Genomic DNA, 19,613 nt, shown 5'->3' on the forward strand with positions numbered 1-19,613 from the left:
ACTTGTGATTAATAAATCAAATAAAGAAACTATGAATTAATGAAAATTAAAGTGGATGAAAAAACAACTTGCTGCAGGTGGGAACCGAACCCACAACCTTCGCATTTCGCGTGCGATGATCTACCAATTGAGCTACCGCGGTGCTGTTTTCCCATCCACTTCTTGGGTATTTATGTGTCCTAGTAGAACCCTGGGAGTTTTAGCCAGCGCCACCCCACACAGACCTTGGCAGCGGACGTGGAACGTCCTTTTTGCTGCAGGCATCACGAGAACATGATCTTTTTTGGGTGAAGGCAACTGGTCAATAAACCCACATATGCTACCTGAAGGCATCAATGTAGCCGGATTTGAGACCCTCGTTATGTAATAAACGAGGAAGGGGGTTAACCGAGGGTCCCGATTTTTATTAGTCATATCATAAGAAGCCAACAAACACTGACCCCAAGGACAACATAGGGGAAATTACTTGTGATTAATAAATCAAATAAAGAAACTATGAATTAATGAAAATTAAAGTGGATGAAAAAACAACTTGCTGCAGGTGGGAACCGAACCCACAACCTTCGCATTTCGCGTGCGATGATCTACCAATTGAGCTACCGCGGCGCTGTTTTCCCATCCACTTCTTGGGTATTTATGTGTCCTAGTAGAACCCTGGGAGTTTTAGCCAGCGCCACCCCACACAGACCTTGGCAGTGGACGTGGAACGTCCTTTTTGCTGCAGGCATCACGAGAACATGATCTTTTTTGGGTGAAGGCAACTGGTCAATAAACCCACATATGCTACCTGAAGGCATCAATGTAGCCGGATTTGAGACCCTCGTTATGTAATAAACGAGGAAGGGGGTTAACCGAGGGTCCCGATTTTTATTAGTCATATCATAAGAAGCCAACAAACACTGACCCCAAGGACAACATAGGGGAAATTACTTGTGATTAATAAATCAAATAAAGAAACTATGAATTAATGAAAATTAAAGTGGATGAAAAACAACTTGCCGCAGGTGGGAACCGAACCCACAACCTTCGCATTTCGCGTGCGATGCTCTACCAACCTTCGCAAAATGCGAAGGTTGGTACAGCGATTCATATTGATACAGCAATCCACTTTAGGGATTTTGGCAGGAGGGTACAAATGTTGAAAATATCACAAAAAAGGCAACCAACAAATACATAGATACATAAGAGTAAATAAACTAATACAAACTAAAATAGAAGACATACGGTAAATACTAAGTTAGACACTATGTAAACAAGGTAAGTGAAGGCTGTTGAACTTGAGTGTTAGTAAGCTGGTTCCATTCAGTTATTGTCCGTGGAAAGCAAGTATTTAAAGGAGTTATGTGTGCGAAACAGAGCAATTGTTAATAGGTGTCTTTGTCTAGTGGCATACCCGGATGAAAAGGTTATTACGTCTGAAGTGTCTAATTTATAGTGCCCCTTCACAATTTGATACATAAATCTTTTTCAGTCGAAACCTCAGCAGTCATGGAGGCATTACGGAATCAGGGTGTAGATGAGCTGTATGAAAAAATACTGAAAGATATCTATAGCGGCTCCACAGCCACCGTAGTCCTCCATAAAGAAAGCAACAAAATCCTAATAAAGAAAGGCATCAGGCAGAGAGATACGATCTGTCCAATGCTATTCACAACGTGTTTACAGGAGGTATTCAAAGACCTGGATTGGGAAGAAATGGGGATAATAATTAATGTGGAATACCTTAGCAACTTGCAATTCGCTGATGATATTGCCTTGCTTAGTAACTCAGGGGACCAATTGCAATGCATGCTCACTGACCTGGAGAGGCAAAGCAGAAGGGTGGGTCTAAAAATTAATCTGCAGAAAACTAAAGTAATGTTTAACAGTATTGGAAGAGAACAGCAGTTTACGATAGGTAGCGAGGCACAGGAAGTGGTAAGGGAATACATCTACGTAGGACAGGTAGGGACTGCGGATACAGATCATGAGACTGAAATAATCAGAAGTATAAGAATAAGCTCGGGTGCGTTTCGCAGGCATTCTCAATCATGAACAGCAGGTTGCCATTATCACTCAAGAGAAAAGTGTATAACAGCTCTGTCTTAGCAGTACTCTCATACAGGATAGAAACCTGGAGGCTTACGAAAAGGGTTCTAGTTAAATTGAGGACGATGCAACGAGCTATGGAAAGAAGAATGATGGCTATAACATAAAGGGATAACAAAAGAGCAGATTGAGTGAGGGAACAAACACGAGCTAATGACGTCTTAGTTGAAATCAAGCAAAAGAAATGGGCACGGCCAGGACATGTAATGAGGAGGGAAGATAACCGATGGTCATTAAGGGTTATGGACTGGATTCCAAGGGAAGGGAAGCGTAGCCGGGGGCGGCAGAAAGTTAGGTGGGCGGATGAGATTAAGAAATTTGCAGGGACAACACGGCCACAATTAGTACACGACCAGGGTAGTTGGACAAGTATGGGAGAGGTCTTTGTCCTGCAGTGGGTGTAACCAGGCTGATGATGATGATGGTGATGATGATGATAAATTTTAGCCTAGATGACCGGTTTCTTTGGGTTATTTGCGGCAAGTTGGCTCTGGTTAAAAGGGCAGAAACAGAAGAACCTCCAAAACTGTTATATATGAATCGCACACCCTTTCTCTGTACGCTTTCAATCTTGTTAATATTGGCCCGAGTGAAGGGGTCCCAGATTATGGCTGCATAATCGAATGACGGAAGAATAAGTGCTTTATATGCGGTCATGCGGACATCAGGAGTAGTAAATTTTAAAGGTCTTCTTAAGGTTTGCATTTCTTACGGTATAATTAATGTGTTTGTCCAGTCTAAGTTACTTGTTATCCAGAGGGCCAGGTATTTGTAATGAGGTACTTCGTGAAGAACACTGCTGTTGATAGAATATATAAATGTTAATGGTATTTTTTTGTGAGTAACTCTCATGAACACTGTTTTTTCATAGTTAATACACATTTGCCACATGTCACACCACTGAACACTTTTGTTGGGAGTATCACTTAAAAGAATTTGGTCAGCTGTACTGCTCACTTTTGTGTAAATCATGCAGTCATCGGAATACAATCATATTTTGACAGGAATGTTGCAGACATCATTGATAAACATCAGAAAAAACAGGGGTCCAAGGACCGACCCCTGGGGAACACCTGAGTCCACACCAACAACTTCTGAAATTTCTCTATTAAAGACAACAAATTGTTTTCGGTTGGTAATGATGCGGCAAACCAGTTTAAAAGTTGGTGGTTATTTAATATTTTCCCTAATTTGTGCAATAACTTCTTATGAGAGACTTTATCAAAAGCTTTTTTAAGTCCATAAAAATTACATCGGTTTGTTTTCCGTTATTAAGTGAAAGTGCAAAGTCATGTATAGTTTTTGCTAGCTGGGTACACGTAGAATAACCTTGTCGAAATCCAAGTTGATACTTTGTTAAAATATTATGTTTGTCAAGAAACTGTGTTATGTGGTTGTGTATAATATGTTCTAAAAGTGTACATGCAGTACAGATTAAGGAAATCGGATGATAGTTCTTTATGCAGTCTTTCCTCCCATGCTTATGGACAGGTTTTACTCTGGCAATTCCCCAGTCGTCCGGAACTTGCCCCTCAGATAGTGATCTAGGCAACAGAATAAACAAGTATTTTGAGACCCATTCTGCGTATCTCTTAAAAAATGTGCTTGGTATGTCATCTGGCCCTGGGGACTTTTTTACATTGAGTTTTAGGAGCATATTCAAAATTCCAGCTTCACCAATTAGAACATCTCGCATGGGTGGGAAATTTGCATCGAAGTGTGGTAATACATCGTTATCAACAGTGAAAATACTCTTAAACTGCTCATTGAAAGTATTTGAGACTTTTTTGCATGACATGATGTCACCACGCTTAGTTTATCAAAAAAGAGATGCACTTTGTATCAGTTTTTCCTTTCATCAGCTGATGTGCCCCACAATTTTTCCCTTATTTCTCTTATACTGTAATAAAAGTCTTCCGAAATTGACACCATACTTCCTTTGGGTTTATTACAGTTCTTTAATACAGCTATCGTCGCTCGGTAGCCCAGAAACTTTAGAATAACATGATGACATTTATTTTCGGCCTTCTGCCCAATTCGATGAGATCTTTCAATTCCTGTGACTGTAACCTGTAGTGTGTCTGAAGATTTCATCTTTTACTTTCTTTAATAGGCCATCTGCAGTTTCGCCACGTCACTATTCTATGCCATATATAACCATGCGCTCCGTTAGAGCAGAAATCTTCTTTTCTATTGCATCTTGAGTTGTCTGCATTTTTTCAATGCAGGAATGTGTTTTGGCTTGGCACTCTAAGATTTTTGCCAACATTTCACTATCATCGGGATCAGGGTTCGCCTCAACATCTCCGCAAAAAAGCAAATCAACCGGCACTGAATAAATAGATGTTAGCAAAAATTTTACACCCAGTGGGCAGGGCAGCAGCAGCAAATAACGATTATCGCTTCTGTAATAATATCCAGGTAGGTAACTACTAACCTGTATCATGAAGCAGAAAGAATTTCTAGGCATGTTGCCCTTGCTGCTGCCGCAGTGCCCACTGACGATCCAGGTTTCTGGCGATGCTTTTGGAGCCTTTGGAGGGGTCCCGTGATGAGTCGTTTCTCCTGTGAATCACCCCGCAGTCTCAGTGTGCGGCTCGATGAACGGTGTACTTTCGGAGACCCGGCAGCTATCGATGATCATTGATGCAGGGTGCCTCACGATAACTCAATCAACAAGTGCGGCATCTTGCGTTCCGTTGTGGACAGTCAGATGATTCCCAAGTAGAACAGCCGTGACCTGTATCACGAAGCAGAAAGAATTTCTAGGCACGTTGCCCTTGCTGCTGCTGCAGTGCCCGCTGAAGATCCAGGTTTCTGGCAATGCTTTTGGAGCCTTCGGAGGGGTCACGTGATGAGTCATTTCTCCTGTGAATTGCCACGCAGTCTCAGTGTGTGACTCGATGAACGGTGCACTTTCGGAGACCCGGCAGCTGTCGATGATCGTTGATGCAGGGTGCCTCACGATAACCCAATCGACAAGTGCGGCATCTTGCGTTCCGTTGTGGACAGTCAGATGATTCCCAAGTAAAACAGTCGTGACCTGTATCACGAAGCAGAAAGAATTTCTAGGAATGTTGCCCTTGCTGCTGCTGCAGTGCCCACTGAAGATCCAGGTTTCTGGCGATGCTTTTGTAGCCTTCGGAGGGGTCCCGTGATGAGTACTAGTTTCTCCTGTGAATCACCACGCAGTCTCAGTGTGTGACTCGATGAACGGTGGACTTTCGGAGACTCGGCAGCTGTGGATGATCGTTGATGCAGGGTGCCTCACGATAACCCAATCGACACATGCAGCCTCTTGCGTGCCGTTCTGGACAGTCAGATGATTCCCGAGTAGAATAACCGTGACCTGTATCACGAAGCAGAAGGAATTTCTAGGCATGTTGCCCTTGCTGCTGCCGCAGCCCACTGATTTGTTCATTATCACTGAAAGATTTTTTTTTTCTCACTGGCAAGCACATCGCCAACATGTAAAGCATCTTTCATCTATTTGTGTGCATGTGTGTTTTTATTGTGTAATGCATAGTAATGTACAATGTTCCCATTCATGCTATAGCTGTATATTGGGCTGAAGTATATGTAAACAAATAAATAAATAAATAAATAAATTAGGTGTGCAAAACCCATTGTCGCATGTCGGTAGCAACATGTGTGCCGTTTCAAGTAGGCTATTAAGAACGAGATGGTGGCCATGCCGCCTTTCCGGTGCAATTGCTTCCGGTGCTTGGTTGTTTTTGTAAACAAAAATGCCAGCACCCACGCAAGTATAATGTGGTGGTATTTTACGCAATTTATTTGAGCACATTTTGGAGCCTACTAGTTTTACACGAGTATGTAATATGCGGAGTCCGCCAAATTTCATTCATGCGGGATTGCAGTACAGTGACATTTCGTTGTCGAGGTACGAAATGCATGGAATCCTAAGGGTGTTCGCTGGGGATATGAAAATATTTTGTTGTCGTGAGAATTTTATAGTCATGGGGTTTCATTACAGCGGGTTTTGACTGTGTGTGTGTGCGCGCGCAAAATGCAGATGGTAAAGCCATGTTTCCACAAGCTGCCATTTGCGCTTCTATGGAGCTTCACCATCATGCATACATATACTTTGACTTATACATCTTGCAATGGTGGCTTGCACCTTGCGCACGACAGAAGACAGCGTGCTTCCTCGCCGCTTACCTCCCTTGCGCTCGCGCGAGATTGAGACACCATCAACGGCTTATTTTCGCACGCTTTCACCACACATACAGTATATGGGGCATGGCAATGAAGTTATCGTCCTTGGACTTTATACTGAAGATGACAGCAATGCTGACGGCGACTGCAGAAATGCACCTGGAGTGTACCATATAATTGCAATCGCAATAAAAACCTGCAGACTTCAGTGACCCCTTCGGCAGTCTTTTATCAACGGCATGTGAAATGCACATGAATGATGTGTCTCAGTATTGCTTCTCTTTCCTGCAAGCAGTACTAATGACTCATGACAAAAAAAAAGCTAATATTTTACATTTATTACAGTAGGAAACATTGCCATTTGCATGCAGAGGTCACAAAATTATGAGCATTTATATTATCCATGTCATCTTTCACTTCATATATAATTATATATATATGTAAATAATTCACTCAGTAACCGAAATGAGGCTAAGATGGATCCACTCGAAATCAGAATCAATAGCAGTCATACACAGCAGCGCTTATACTCAGACTCAGAGTAAAACAAAAAGTACACTGCAATATCACCGAAAAGGTGAAGCGGTATTAGTGATTCTGAAGCATAAGACAATTACTCAAAGGAAGATTACACCCCGGACAGACGCCAGTATCTTGGTGGTGTGAGGAAACTCGGGCTGTGAAATTAAACAGTCTCCTACTACAAGGTCTTGTAAATACTTCATATGAGGCCGTCACTTTTGTGAAGGATTCTTTGAGGTCACACAAAGTTTCTGAAGTGCAACTGTTATTAAAAAGTTATATATATAAATGTAAGGAGAGGTACGGGGATCGATACCCCGCACCTCCACCAAAATGTTGCAGGAAGAAAGCAGGCCCGCAAGTGTAAAATAATGTCTATCTACAACTGGTGTATATGGCGTTCAGGCAACGGCCAGTCTTCGTCTTCCTCTAGTTCATGTCACCTTCTTTCCGTTCACTGTAACAATATATAGTAGGACCTCATTCATACGTTCCCGAAACACAAAATTTTTCCGCACCAATGTTCAGTATGTCGCCAAACTGCAATCGCATGATACATTTTTCAGCCACTAGATCCAATGTAAACAAGAAAATTCGCAAGGCGTGCACAATCGAGCACAATGTATAGCTGCACGCCGTGGCAGCTTCACCGCAATACTCGCCTGCCAATCTCACATGAAAGTGTTGGCGTGCACTCAGTTTCTCATTTCGGTACCAGCAAATCTTCTCCGACGTCGTCGCACATGGCATTCAGAGCTATCACCGCCAGTCCTAACTGCGATAGGCATCTTCGCCTATCTGTTTCACAGTCTGTGGTGCCGTCGGAAGTGTAGCACATGCTTTTAATAGGCGATAACCGAAACACACATTTTTCTGCTGCAGGCTGTCATCGTATACGTTTTCCCACCACTAGATCCCATGCGAACAAGAAAAGGCATGAGGCGAGTGCGATCAGGAACAGTATATAGCCACCCATCTCCTGTGACAATGACAGCGCGCACAGTTTCTTATGCCGGTAGCAGCAAATCTCCGAATGCGATACTGCGATAAGCATCTCCACCTATCTGTTTCACAGCGCGTGGTGTGTAGTGCCATTGGTAGCGTACTGCACGCTTTTAGTAGGCAATAATCCAAACGCGCCACCGTTCCCTGCTACTAGCAGCGCAATGTGGGCAGCACGTTTCGCTTTGGCGGCATCCCGCGTCGCCCGCTAGCTTGATTTCATTTCGTTTTTTTTTTATAGCATGAAAGAAGCCTGCAAATACACACAAAATTGCCACCTGACTGGCTACTTGAGGCACTTTGAGTGTATTCATGGGCTTCTTTCAGGCTCGGAAAACACTTTTGTGTAGCTCGTATCGAGCAACAGAAAGGTGAGTTTTTCATGTTGCTCTACAGTTTCCTCAGATAATTTTGATCTAATTATAGTATTTGAGAAGGTGATTAATTAATTAAGACTAATTATCTAATTTAGGTGGAATTTAAAAAAATCTGAGCATCTCCAAGTGACGGCAAACAAAATTACCTTAGTTCTGTCCAGCTATGTGGCATTTGCATATGTTTAATGTTTGGCTCAAGTTACATGGGCTCAAGTTACCCTGCATACGGGTCGGGTTCAGAAAACAGGTCGGGCCCCAGCCCCTCTCCTGCAAAAATGTAAACTTACTACCTATGGGTCATTCATTCAGTAAATAAAAGCATGTTGACATAGTAAGCATTTCTTTATTGTTTTCTTGATACCCTCGATAATTTGACATTCAGTTGATTCGGACATCTTTTGCAGTCCCGTGAAATCCGAATTAACGAGGTTTACTGTTTAATTTCCATGTTTTTATAATTTTTCATTAATTTGCGAGTTAGACTGCAGTGTACACCAAGTTTCACCAGGACCCCAACTTTAGATAGAACGAACTTCAGCTACAACAGACCTTTTTTTCGCTGTCAGTCTGTTGTAACAAGCGTTGACTGTACATGTGCTCCAGATGGTTCACCCGACACTCACCTGGGAGTCGACCAATCGCCAGAAGTCGTTCTTGTTGTCGCCCCCGTCGAGGCGTAGCCGCAGCCGAGGACCCTGGATGCCCACCACTGTTGCGATGCATGTGGAGGTCACATTGCGTGGGTCCTGGGCCTCCAGCTTCATGCCCACACAAAACTCATTCTTGGGTGGCACCGGGTTCTGTCATCCACAACAGCACCAGCACAGGGCTCTCTCAACAACGAGAAAAAATAGATTCAACTGGCTCGAGTCATGGTAAAAAAAAAAAAAACGAAAAACAATGCGTCCTAACAAAAGCTTATCCAAAAATTATTGAGTAGGTAAAATTTAAGGCACTGTCATTTTCAAGTGCCCATATAAATGATATATCGAATGGCAAGAATTATACAGCAGTGGAAATGACTAAGAGCGTTTTGCAGCAAATTTTGTAGCAGGGAGTGCCAAAATGGCATTTGATTATGAGGCACGCGATAGTTGGAAAGGACACTGAGGTGAGTGGCCTGCAAAAATGAGAGCGAGAAGGATGCACAGGATGCCAGTGATGCCTGCACCAGTGGCGTACCAACTATTTTTCGAGTGGGGGGAGGGGGGCAAGCCTCCCTCTCTCGATATATAGATATATATAACTCTTGCTGAGGCTGCAAAATGCCTCAGTGAGAGTTATTTTTCTCGTTGACTGACCTGATTATCAGTCACAAATAATAATTACAATCTAGTATTGCAAAAACTTCTTGAAAAATGTCGCTGAAGTGAAACATAAGGTCACTAAAATTCCCACTAACATTTAGCAAATTTAAGTGAATTTCATTTAATTTTAAATAATGCAGGCATTTTGGAACACCATATTATAAGCTAATGTGAGGTTATCTAGACGTTTCAGGTTTGTGTAATGTCCATGCAGTGACGATAAGCAGTGAATATAGCAAAACAGTGTACATAATCTTTATCTTTAATTTGTGTCCATTTATTTATTTATTTATTTATTCATACTGCAATCCCAAATAGAATTTTGGCAGAGCGAATTATAAAACAAAACTAATTACAACATTTGCAAATATGTAACAAATGCCCGACTTGCAAAAAGTACTACTGCCAAGGCCAAGAAATACCAAAATTTTATTAAGTATACTAGTTGTTTCATTAGTCAAGATGCACAGAGCTTATTTTAAAACTTATCTGTAGGGAGACTTCAACAGTGCATTAAAAAATTCACATAAAAAATTATTTGCGCATCAAAAATCATTTGAATTACAGAAAATGGAAATGCTTATTATTGAAATATTGAGGGAATCGTGGCCGAAATTTCACTTGCTATTTTAGTGATGGCGCTGCCACCGGTAGGTCAGAATAATCTAGCGGGTCCAAAAATAAGGCTCTGAAACATCGCTCGACAACTATATATTTGCACGCTGTTGAGATCAATGCAACATTACATTGGACGCAAATGAGAAGTTGTAAAATTACTGCCGCCAATACAACAATCATAACCAAACTTTCGAAATCTACTATTTTACGATAAAATCGTAAAAGCTGCCAGATGTGAAATACAGACACAAGGCACAGCATATAAAAGAAAAAACACGATTTCAGCACACTAGTTTCGAAACAAAAGAGGCAACATTTGGCTGAAGAACTTTATCATTAGTAGCACTGTTCCAATCATTAACAACTCTAGGAAAGAAGGAGTACTTGAAGCAATTAATGCATGTGCAAAAGGGAGTAACGGTTAAATTATGCCTTTGTCTGGTGGCATATTTGGATAACAAAGGACACTTTTGATGTATCAGTGTTATAGTGCCCATGAGTTGCCCGGTAAAGATTAATACGGGAATAGAGATTCCTCTGAGACTGGGCAGGTAATTAGCCTTGGCAAAAAGAGCTTTAATCGAAGAGCACCCCAACCATTATATGTAAAGCTGACATAATTCTTTCTTGTATTTTCTGTTTTGTCATTATCAATTTTACTCAAAGAGTCGCAGATTACAGAAGATGCTCTACTAATGGTAAGACAACAGTGTTATAGGCTAGCAACCCAAGATGAGGGGTTGATAATGTTATAGCCCTTTGGAGAGAGGACAGGTGTCCACTTGCCAGATTTGATATTAAATTTCCAAAAGTCTCGATTCAGCTTTTCTCAGTCAGAGCAACTTCTAATCTCCTAGCAACAACACAACTGTCAGCGTACAATTTCATTTTAGCTGAAATACCTGTTACTTTGTCAATGAATATGAGAAATAAAAGCGGCCCAAGCACAGATCCCTGTAGAATGCCAGAGTCTACTGATATGATCTCAACCTGGTGATGTGGGTCTTCACCGCAAGAATCAGGAAACAACGCCGAAGCCGGACATCGTGATGATAAAAAAAAGTTGGAAAAATTGTATTCACTTCATTGGTACATGGTGGTGACTCTCATCTGAGTTTCGAGCGGCTCTGGTTAACACGGGGCCAGCACGACCTAACCCCTGGCGGTCTTGTGCTCATCGACGTCTTCTTCTGCCGTTGAGCTCCCGTCCTTCGGTTTGCCTTCTCTTCCCGTGCCTTTTTGTGTCAGCTCTGGGAAAAAGGGTTGACACCATTTCGGAGAAGAGAGAAATTATGTCAACATGGGGATGCCTGCTTGAACACTTCTCAGACTTGACAGGTCAATCACACAGGGGCTAAGACGACCTTAATTACTCCTTGTGGTCTTCTGGTTGCTGACGTCTTCCCGGGGAGCCTGTGGAAGCATTAGTGCATTCGCAAGGCTCTGTCGCAGACGGCCTCCTGCCCTTCAGTTTGTCGTCTCTTCGTCCATCCCTTTGTGTCAGCTTGGGGAATAAAAGGGTGACGCCGTTTCAGAGAAGAGGGCATCCCCATGTTGACATGGGGACGCCCGCTTCAACACTTCTCACGCTTGACAGGTCGATGTCCTCCAGGCTTACTGTAACCACCTTTTCTGGGACGAGGCAAATCGTCTTATGGGAACGTACTCCTGAATGTCTCTCACATCCAAGAGGTCAATCATAACACTACTGAAAGTCGTTCCGAAGAGTGCCCTTTCTGAACAACATATTGCTGCCGGTTTATTAGGTTTGCTGACAGCCAGGGTATCAAATGTGTTTTGAGGACTTCATTTAGTTTATAAAGTATCTTTTTGTGGGAAACTTTCTCATATGCTCTGTTGAAATCCATAAAAAATTGCATCAGTTTGGTTACCATTATTGATTACAACTGTAAAATCATGAACAGTTTCCGTTGTCTGAGTAGATGAATAAAAAACTTTAATAAACTCATGTTGATATCGTACTAATGTATTTATGTGACAGATAGTGACAGTTGAAATTCTGTGCTTACTTTCAGATTGGAAGATTGCAAATAAAACAGGATTCAAAGGAACACAAATAAACTAGATTTCCTAACATGAAAAGGCTCTTGAGATCGAGAAATATTTAGGGAAAATGTAGACTAACATTCGTGATAGAACTGATGTCTTGCCCACATTTTGTTAAGACGCCGATGACAATTACCTGAGCTTTATACAGGTCAAGTACTATGTTTCCGCCTTTGATCTACCTAAAAGCCGCCATAAAGTATTAACTGGTCGGAAAGCAATCAGAAACAGAAGCAATCTGTTCAGATTTATGTGGACTAACTCAAACGCTCCAAAGTCTACGCCTTTATAGTCTACCTGAACATAAAATTTATTCCAATTGATGTTGGGAGATCACTGACTGCTATGCTAGCGAATGTACTTTAATCGAGTGCACTTAATGATGCCTCAGAACCGGCAGAGTTTTAACCCACTCAAATCGGTTTGTAGAGAATAAGAAAACAATTTTGTGAACACAATATGAAGACTGATCGACCACTGTGCTTCGAAACACAATTACAAAGTGAAGACTGCCAATGTGAAGGCAACCATTGCTTTTTCGAGCCTACTGATGCACATGAAGTTTATAACGTGGACATGGGAATTAGTAACAGCAAAGCCTTAGATATCAACAGTATGCAGATGAAACCATTGAAATATGTGTTGCCAATAATTTGTCCCTTGATTTCACACATCTGCAATCTTGCATTTGAGCGCGGTGTTTTTCCCAACGCAATGAAAACTGCAAAAGTATCTGTCATTCTTAAAGGGGGCGACCAAAATGTACCAACAAATTACAGACCGATTTCAGTACTCCCTGTGCTTTCCAAAGGTGTGGAAAAAGTCATTTCTTCAGGAATAAGTAAGTTTTCTGACAAACATAAGGTAATATCTGAGTCACAATTTGGTTTCAGAACTGGTAAATCTACAGAAACAGCAATATTAACAATGAAGGAAATAATTTTCAACAATATTAATAAGAACTTGTATACGGTGGGCCTTTTCCTTGATTTTAGTAAAGCTTTTTACTGCTTAAATCATACAATTCTTGTTAACAAACTTAAAATGTACGGAATCCGTGGTAGACCACACACATTGCTTGAAGGATATCACCAAAACAGAAGCCAGTCTGTGTCATTAGATAATGAACTTTTATCTCTTTTGCCTATCAGTTGTGGTGTGCCACAAAGGAGCATATTGGGACCCCTTTTGTTCAATACGTACATAAATGATATCGTAAGCATAGATCCTTCCATTGATTTTGTAATATATGCGGATGATAGCACAATATTTCTTTCAGGCCCTAACCTTAATGGTTTAATGGTGAAATGTAATGACCTACTGATTAAATTGTCTAGGTGGTCAAGGATGAATAAATTAAGAATTAATCCTACAAAGTCCAAGGCTATAATATTTCGCGCAAGAAACAAACCAATAGTACCGCATTGCATGCTTCACTTTGAAGATCACCAAATAGAGATAGTTGAAGTGCACAAGATACTTGGAGCATATGTTTCCTGTTATTTAAACTGGGATGCCCATACTGACTTTGTCTGCAAGAAACTCTCTTCCATCTGGGGGGTTCTATCGCGATGTCATGAAACTTTACCTTTAAAATGTAAATTACATGTTACTTTTTTTTAACATTAACTACTGCAATTTATTATGGGCCACAATGACCAAAACTAACATAAATAAGGTGCTCGTACTGCAGAACAAAATTGTTCAAATAATCGCCAATATTGATAATACAACTACCTCCAAGTATGCTCTTGAAGCACATAACATTGTCCGGGTCAACCATTTGTATCACTTTAAGTTACAAAAAATGTATTTTTTGACGGCATCCATGGGCGATTTTTATTTGACTCTGGCATCTTTGGACATGCGTCATGCTAACATACACACAAGAACTATTAATACATGGAATATACCACGTTTTCATACTAACTATAAATTATAGATGTCTTACAACCTGCCCCATGTTTCAAACACATATAAACACACAATAGGATATACCAAGGTTGAGCTGCGAAAATATTTTGTTGAAATGTGATTTTATGTCTTTTTTTATGTTTTGCTTGATTATTCCTATTTAATTATGAACATTTGTATGACCGTTTGAGCGTTTCTATTTTCGATTTCATTGTTTAAAGTTTTTTCCAATAGATTATTAGACTCTGTATGTATAACTGGTGAATGTTTTCTCTTTATTGACTGTAACTATTGCATGTGTGTGATTTCTCTACCACTCGTGTACTACTGCTTGCAGGGGTTTTCTGGACATGGTCAAGCTGCTCATGCAGCTTTTTGCCAGAAAACCCTCCAGTTGAACCTGGAAAATAAACTTACTTACTTACTTATCATGATGATGGAGCCTATGCTTCATACAGCGACTATTGGCCACCGACGTAGCTTTTGAATAATGAGCTCCATTCTAAAAGGCCATTTTTCAGGCAATTTTTCTAGCTTCTAAGTCACTAAAATGTTGCCAACTGTTTATTCAAGTCGTCGAAATAGTCAACCTATCACTAAATGGAAAAGTGTCATTAACAGACAAGAAAATTGGTAAATCTAGCGACAAAATGGCTTAAATGGAAACACTGATTACAGACCGTTAGTATAAAGAACAAAGCGGATTTTGTGTTTTCATATGGTTAGGTTACACAACCCCAACACGAGATGATGCAAGCAGCGGAAGATGAAAGTTCTTTTGGACCACCCGAAGAAACCTCAGCAATGCAGGAGTGCAAGGCACGTCGCACAGACGGTCTGTAACGAGTTGGTTACATGGGACCTTTGCTCCCGCGACTTTTCATTCTCGTGCTTCGTGGACCACTTCCCGGTTAGCCCTAGCGCAGCTGGCGTGCGTAATCAATCGGTCTTGCGGTGAGCCTTTGCCCATAAGCACCGTGACTGTCACGCTTGCGTGAATAAACCCGCATTTGTTAGCGATCTGACTCTAGAGCCTTCTCTACCCATGTCGGAGAGTTGGCTAACCTTGCCATAGCGCCTTTGTGCGTTGCAGAGTGGTCGCAGAGTGGAGGAATGTCGTGCCCTTTCCTGACCAACGCTCGTAGGGTGAGCCTTGTGCAAACCCATCTCCACAGTGCATAAGCAGCTGTGCAGCTTGTTTTAGAAGTAATCTGCCCTTTGCTCAAAGAGCGGGTGTCCTGAGATGGCATAGCATCATATGCGCTGTCTTCCTGCGTATATTGTACTGGAGATTGCACAATATTGAGTTTAGGAGAAGCATGACAGGGACAGATGAATTGTTCAATCCCCGCTGTCACTGCTTTCATGATAGCATCGTCTTACTGCAGGTGGCACTATCAGCTGCGGGGGCCGAGTGGACACAAAAACGTGGCTGGCTTCTCTTCGCACCTCTGATGTGACTATGTCGATGACACAGCAGGAAACCATATTTTTCATCGCTGCCTCTCAAATTTACAGAAATTTTTTTCTAATTCAAATTTGCTTTTTTTGATTGCCTAATAGTTCGTAAAATTTTGTGGCCTCTTCCAACTAAGAAGAATCTATTTGCAACTACTTATTTGCATAGAAAGATGAACTTCAATTTAATGAAGAAAACTGACAATTTTGCTGGTTTCATTATATAGTCACAGACAAAAGCACGAAAGGCTTCAAGTCGACACTATAGATCTTTTATGAAGGTGTCCTGGCCCCTTCGTCGTTGTCTTCTATAGGGAGCAATCCAACATGGCTAACGTGCTGCCCCGAATTGCGCTGAGTGGCTGTCAGTTGTGTCAAGGTCGTGCCATTACCCCCCTCCCTAGAAGCATCGTCTCAATGCGGAACATTTATGCACTGGAGATTGCAACAGTGATACTGTTAAGGAAGACGTAGATGGTGAGAGAGGCGTATAGCTTTGCGGTCAGCGGGAGTAGTATAGCTTCAACCTAGAGACGTGAATGACATCAGACAGGCGTGGGTGTCGGGGATGGCGAGTGGTGCCTTTTGCTTCAGGAATCACTTCATATGTGACGGCGCCAAGTTGTTGAACGATGCTATAAGGTTCAAAGTAGTGGCGCAAAAGTTTCTCCGACCGACCATGCTGGCGGATCGGTGTCCACACCCATACTTTGTCACCGGGTTGATATGTGACGTCTCAGTGATGGAGAAAAAAACGATAACTTGCGGACGAACATACGAGGCAGCTCTGGTAGACGGTTCTCAAGGTGGTTGATGAGAGGCCGGAGTTCTGAATCATCGCGCTGTTTCTTGCCGATTTCTGATACTGTGATAATGGAAAGAAATGCGTCTTTTTCATCAACGTTGAATGGCGATGGTTGAAGTGGAGCACGCGACAGGCAGTCGGCGTCGGTTTGTTTAAGCCTGGCCTTGAACACTATCATCATATTGTATTTTTGCAAGCAAAAACTCCAGTGTGCAAGACGGCCAGACGGATCCTTCAGATTGGCGAGCCAGCACAATGAATGGTGATCTGTCACAAATCAAAACGATCGGCCGTACAAATGTGGTTGGAACTTAGCAAGTGCCCATACAACAGCCAAGCATTCCTTCTCCGCAGTGGAATAGTTCCTTTCATCTGAAGACAAAGTGTGGCTTGCATACGCAATGACGCGCTCGGCTCCATCTTGCCACAGTACGAGGGCGGCACCAAGGCCCCACGTTGCTGGCATCCATGTGCCACTCGGTGTAACCGTCTTCGTCAAAGTGTCCTAGAACTGGATGTGTGTGCAGACGTTTCTGGCGTTCACAGAAGACCTCTTGTTGGTCCTGCTCCTAGACAAATGGAACATTATCCTTTGTTAACCATTACAAAGGTTTGGCTATCCTTGAAAAGTTAGCCACGAAGCATCTATAAAATGCGCAAAGCCATGGAAAACGGCGGAGTCCATGTTTGTTTGAAGGTGCTGGAAACGAAGCAACAGCAATGGTTTTGTCGGGGTCTGGTCAAATGCCTTCGTAGCTGACAACATGGCCTAAAAATTTGAGTTCATCATACCCGAGATGGCATTATTCAGGCTTTAAAGACAGGCCAGCAGTACGAATTGCGTCGAGAACTGCTTTTAAACACTGGAGGTGCTGCTCAAAAGTTTCTGAAAACATGATATCATCTAAATAGACAAGGCATGACTGCCACTTGAGACCTGATAGAGCTGTATCCATTATGCGCTTAAAAGTAGCAGCTGCAGAGCGCAATCTGAAAGGAAGGACCTTGAATTCGTAGAGTCTGTCAGGCATAATAAATGCAGTTTTCTCATGGTCACGGTCATCAACCTCTATTTGCCAGTAGCCGCTGCAAACGTCCATCGATGAGAAGTATCAGGCATGTTGAAGGCGGTCTAAAGAATCGCTGATGCAAGGAAGGGGATAAACGTCCTTCTTCGTAACATTGTTAAGCTTGCGATAGCCAACGCAAAAACGCGTTCTACTGGCTTTCTTTTTCACCAGAACCACAGGTGACGCTCATGGACTGGTGGAGGGCTGTATGATGTCGTCAGCAAGCATTTGTTGGACTTCGATTTCGGATGGCATCTTGCTCTTTACGAGAAACATGGTAGGCACGGTGCGCACAGGTCTTTCATTGGGATTTGTAATAGTTCTGTGTTTCCTAATAGCCGTTTGGTTGACCTTCGATGCTGAAGCGAAACAGTCCGCAAAAGACTGTAAAAGACTTCAAATGCTAGCTTGTTGTTCACCTGATAATTTAGAATTCACATCAATTTTGCTATTGGCTGGTACGTCACAGTTCGAATCTCGAACATTGTGTCCTACAGTTACACTAGCAGGAGAGTCACAGACTAGCTCCAAATAGGCGATGGCAGTTCGTGGGACGAAGTGCTGGAATTCACGACTGAAATTGGTCACTAAAATCTGAGCAGTCCGTGACGACAGCTGCAAGATGCCGCGGGCTACACAAGCCTGTTGGGCCAACAAGACTGACAGATTGCCTTCAGTGATTACGAGATGGAGAGGATCATCATCATGTTTCTACGGCGATCAACGTAGCACTCAGTGGTGGTAAAGTAGTGCAGTCACCTGAAACGCGTAACACCGTGGACTGTGGGCAATAGTCGTCCGAATGAGTTGCGTGTTTGCTGGAAAAAGTGAGTAGCAACTCGCAAAGGTTTATGACTGCGCCGTACTCCCAAAGAAAGTCCATGCCGAGTATGACCTGCCTAGAGCACTCTGCCAGTATAATAAATGAACCAACAAATGTGGCCTCACAAATTTGTACCCTCGCAGTGCATTTGCCGATCGACGTGAGAACATGACTGCCGGCTGTACAGAGCTTAGGTCCTGGCCACAGTGTCAGCATCTTGCGAAATGCAGTAGCCAGTTGTCCGCTCATAACAGAATATTCGGCTTCAGTATCGACAAGAGCAGTTACCGGTTGGTTATCTATGAAGAAATGAGTATGTCGGCTGAAACGGGTTCACGGTTTTCGAAAGAAGGTGCTGAAGGTACGCAGTCACCGTTGTCGTCAACGTTAGCGTCGACGACGTCGTCGGGGTGTCGCAGCGGAGTATCTTTCGAAGTGCACTGGACAGCTGCCCCACCCCCTGAGCTCGCTATTCTTACGTTTCCCCGACTTGGGCTCCTGGGCTCATTGCCCACAGAAGCGGAGAACGTAGTGTAGTGGCTCCGATCGTCGAGGCGATACCGATTGTTGAGGAGGTGGTGATCGTGACTGGCGCCTCTGCGGAGACGGAGATCGGGTCGTTGGCAGGGACTGTTAAAATGGTGGGAACTGCACGTACGGTGACGAATGTTGACTGGCCAGATATTGCTGGATTTCTCTCGGGCGCTCTGACTCATGTGGGCGATGAGCGCCAGGGTGATAGCCCTGGAGTCCTATTCTTCGGTAGTAGCAGGCACGGTACAAGTGGCCCGCTTCACCACACTGAAGCAGAGTGGCTGATAGTCAGGTTTGCACCACATGTCTGACTTTTGCATGTTGATTCGGGGGCTCGTGGACTCGTACATATTTGTATATGAAGCTTGGCCCTGGAAGTGGCACAGCGGTTCTTCAGAAGAAGGCGGGTTACGGTGGTTCACGGGCTGCGCAGGTAGCCTCACTGCTTGCGCACAAGTAAGTACGGGGGCGGCTTCAGGTCTGGTTTGCACGAATGGCTGTGCCGCCTGCCGGACTTCTTCGCGGACGATATCTATGAGGGATGTTACGGTCAGCTGAAATCGCACTCCCTGTAGTCGATCCCTGTAGTTGCCCATCGTCTACTAGCATGTATACTAAGTTTTGTTTACCATTGTACAAATAAGTTAACGATTGTATAATCATGACCATAGTGTTTATTGATGATTTTGTTCCCCCCCCTTATGTAATACCCTGAAAGGGGTCCTTAAGAGACAATAAATGATGATGAAATGATGATCTAGCTCCTCACGCATGACACTATGCACAAGCTCTCGAAGCACATCAGTGTCATAGGGCAATGAGAGCAGATGCTGATCCCAAGCTGATTTGGCA

General features: G+C 42.9%; 1 protein-coding gene across 8 annotated transcripts in view; it reads right to left on the reverse strand.

Moving 5' to 3' along the window:
• The window catches only part of LOC142584599 (polycomb protein SCMH1-like), a 378,417-nt gene that overhangs the window by 194,416 nt on the left and 164,388 nt on the right, over window positions 1-19,613 (reverse strand). For all 8 annotated transcript variants that reach the window (XM_075694723.1, XM_075694729.1, XM_075694726.1 and 5 more), the window contains one exon: window positions 8,789-8,965. In XM_075694723.1, the coding sequence (XP_075550838.1) occupies window positions 8,789-8,965 (177 nt within the window). The remainder of the gene's footprint in view (window positions 1-8,788; window positions 8,966-19,613) is intronic.

Source organism: Dermacentor variabilis, chromosome 6, assembly GCF_050947875.1.
Source record: "Dermacentor variabilis isolate Ectoservices chromosome 6, ASM5094787v1, whole genome shotgun sequence".
In the NCBI taxonomy this organism is placed as follows: domain Eukaryota; kingdom Metazoa; phylum Arthropoda; class Arachnida; order Ixodida; family Ixodidae; genus Dermacentor; species Dermacentor variabilis.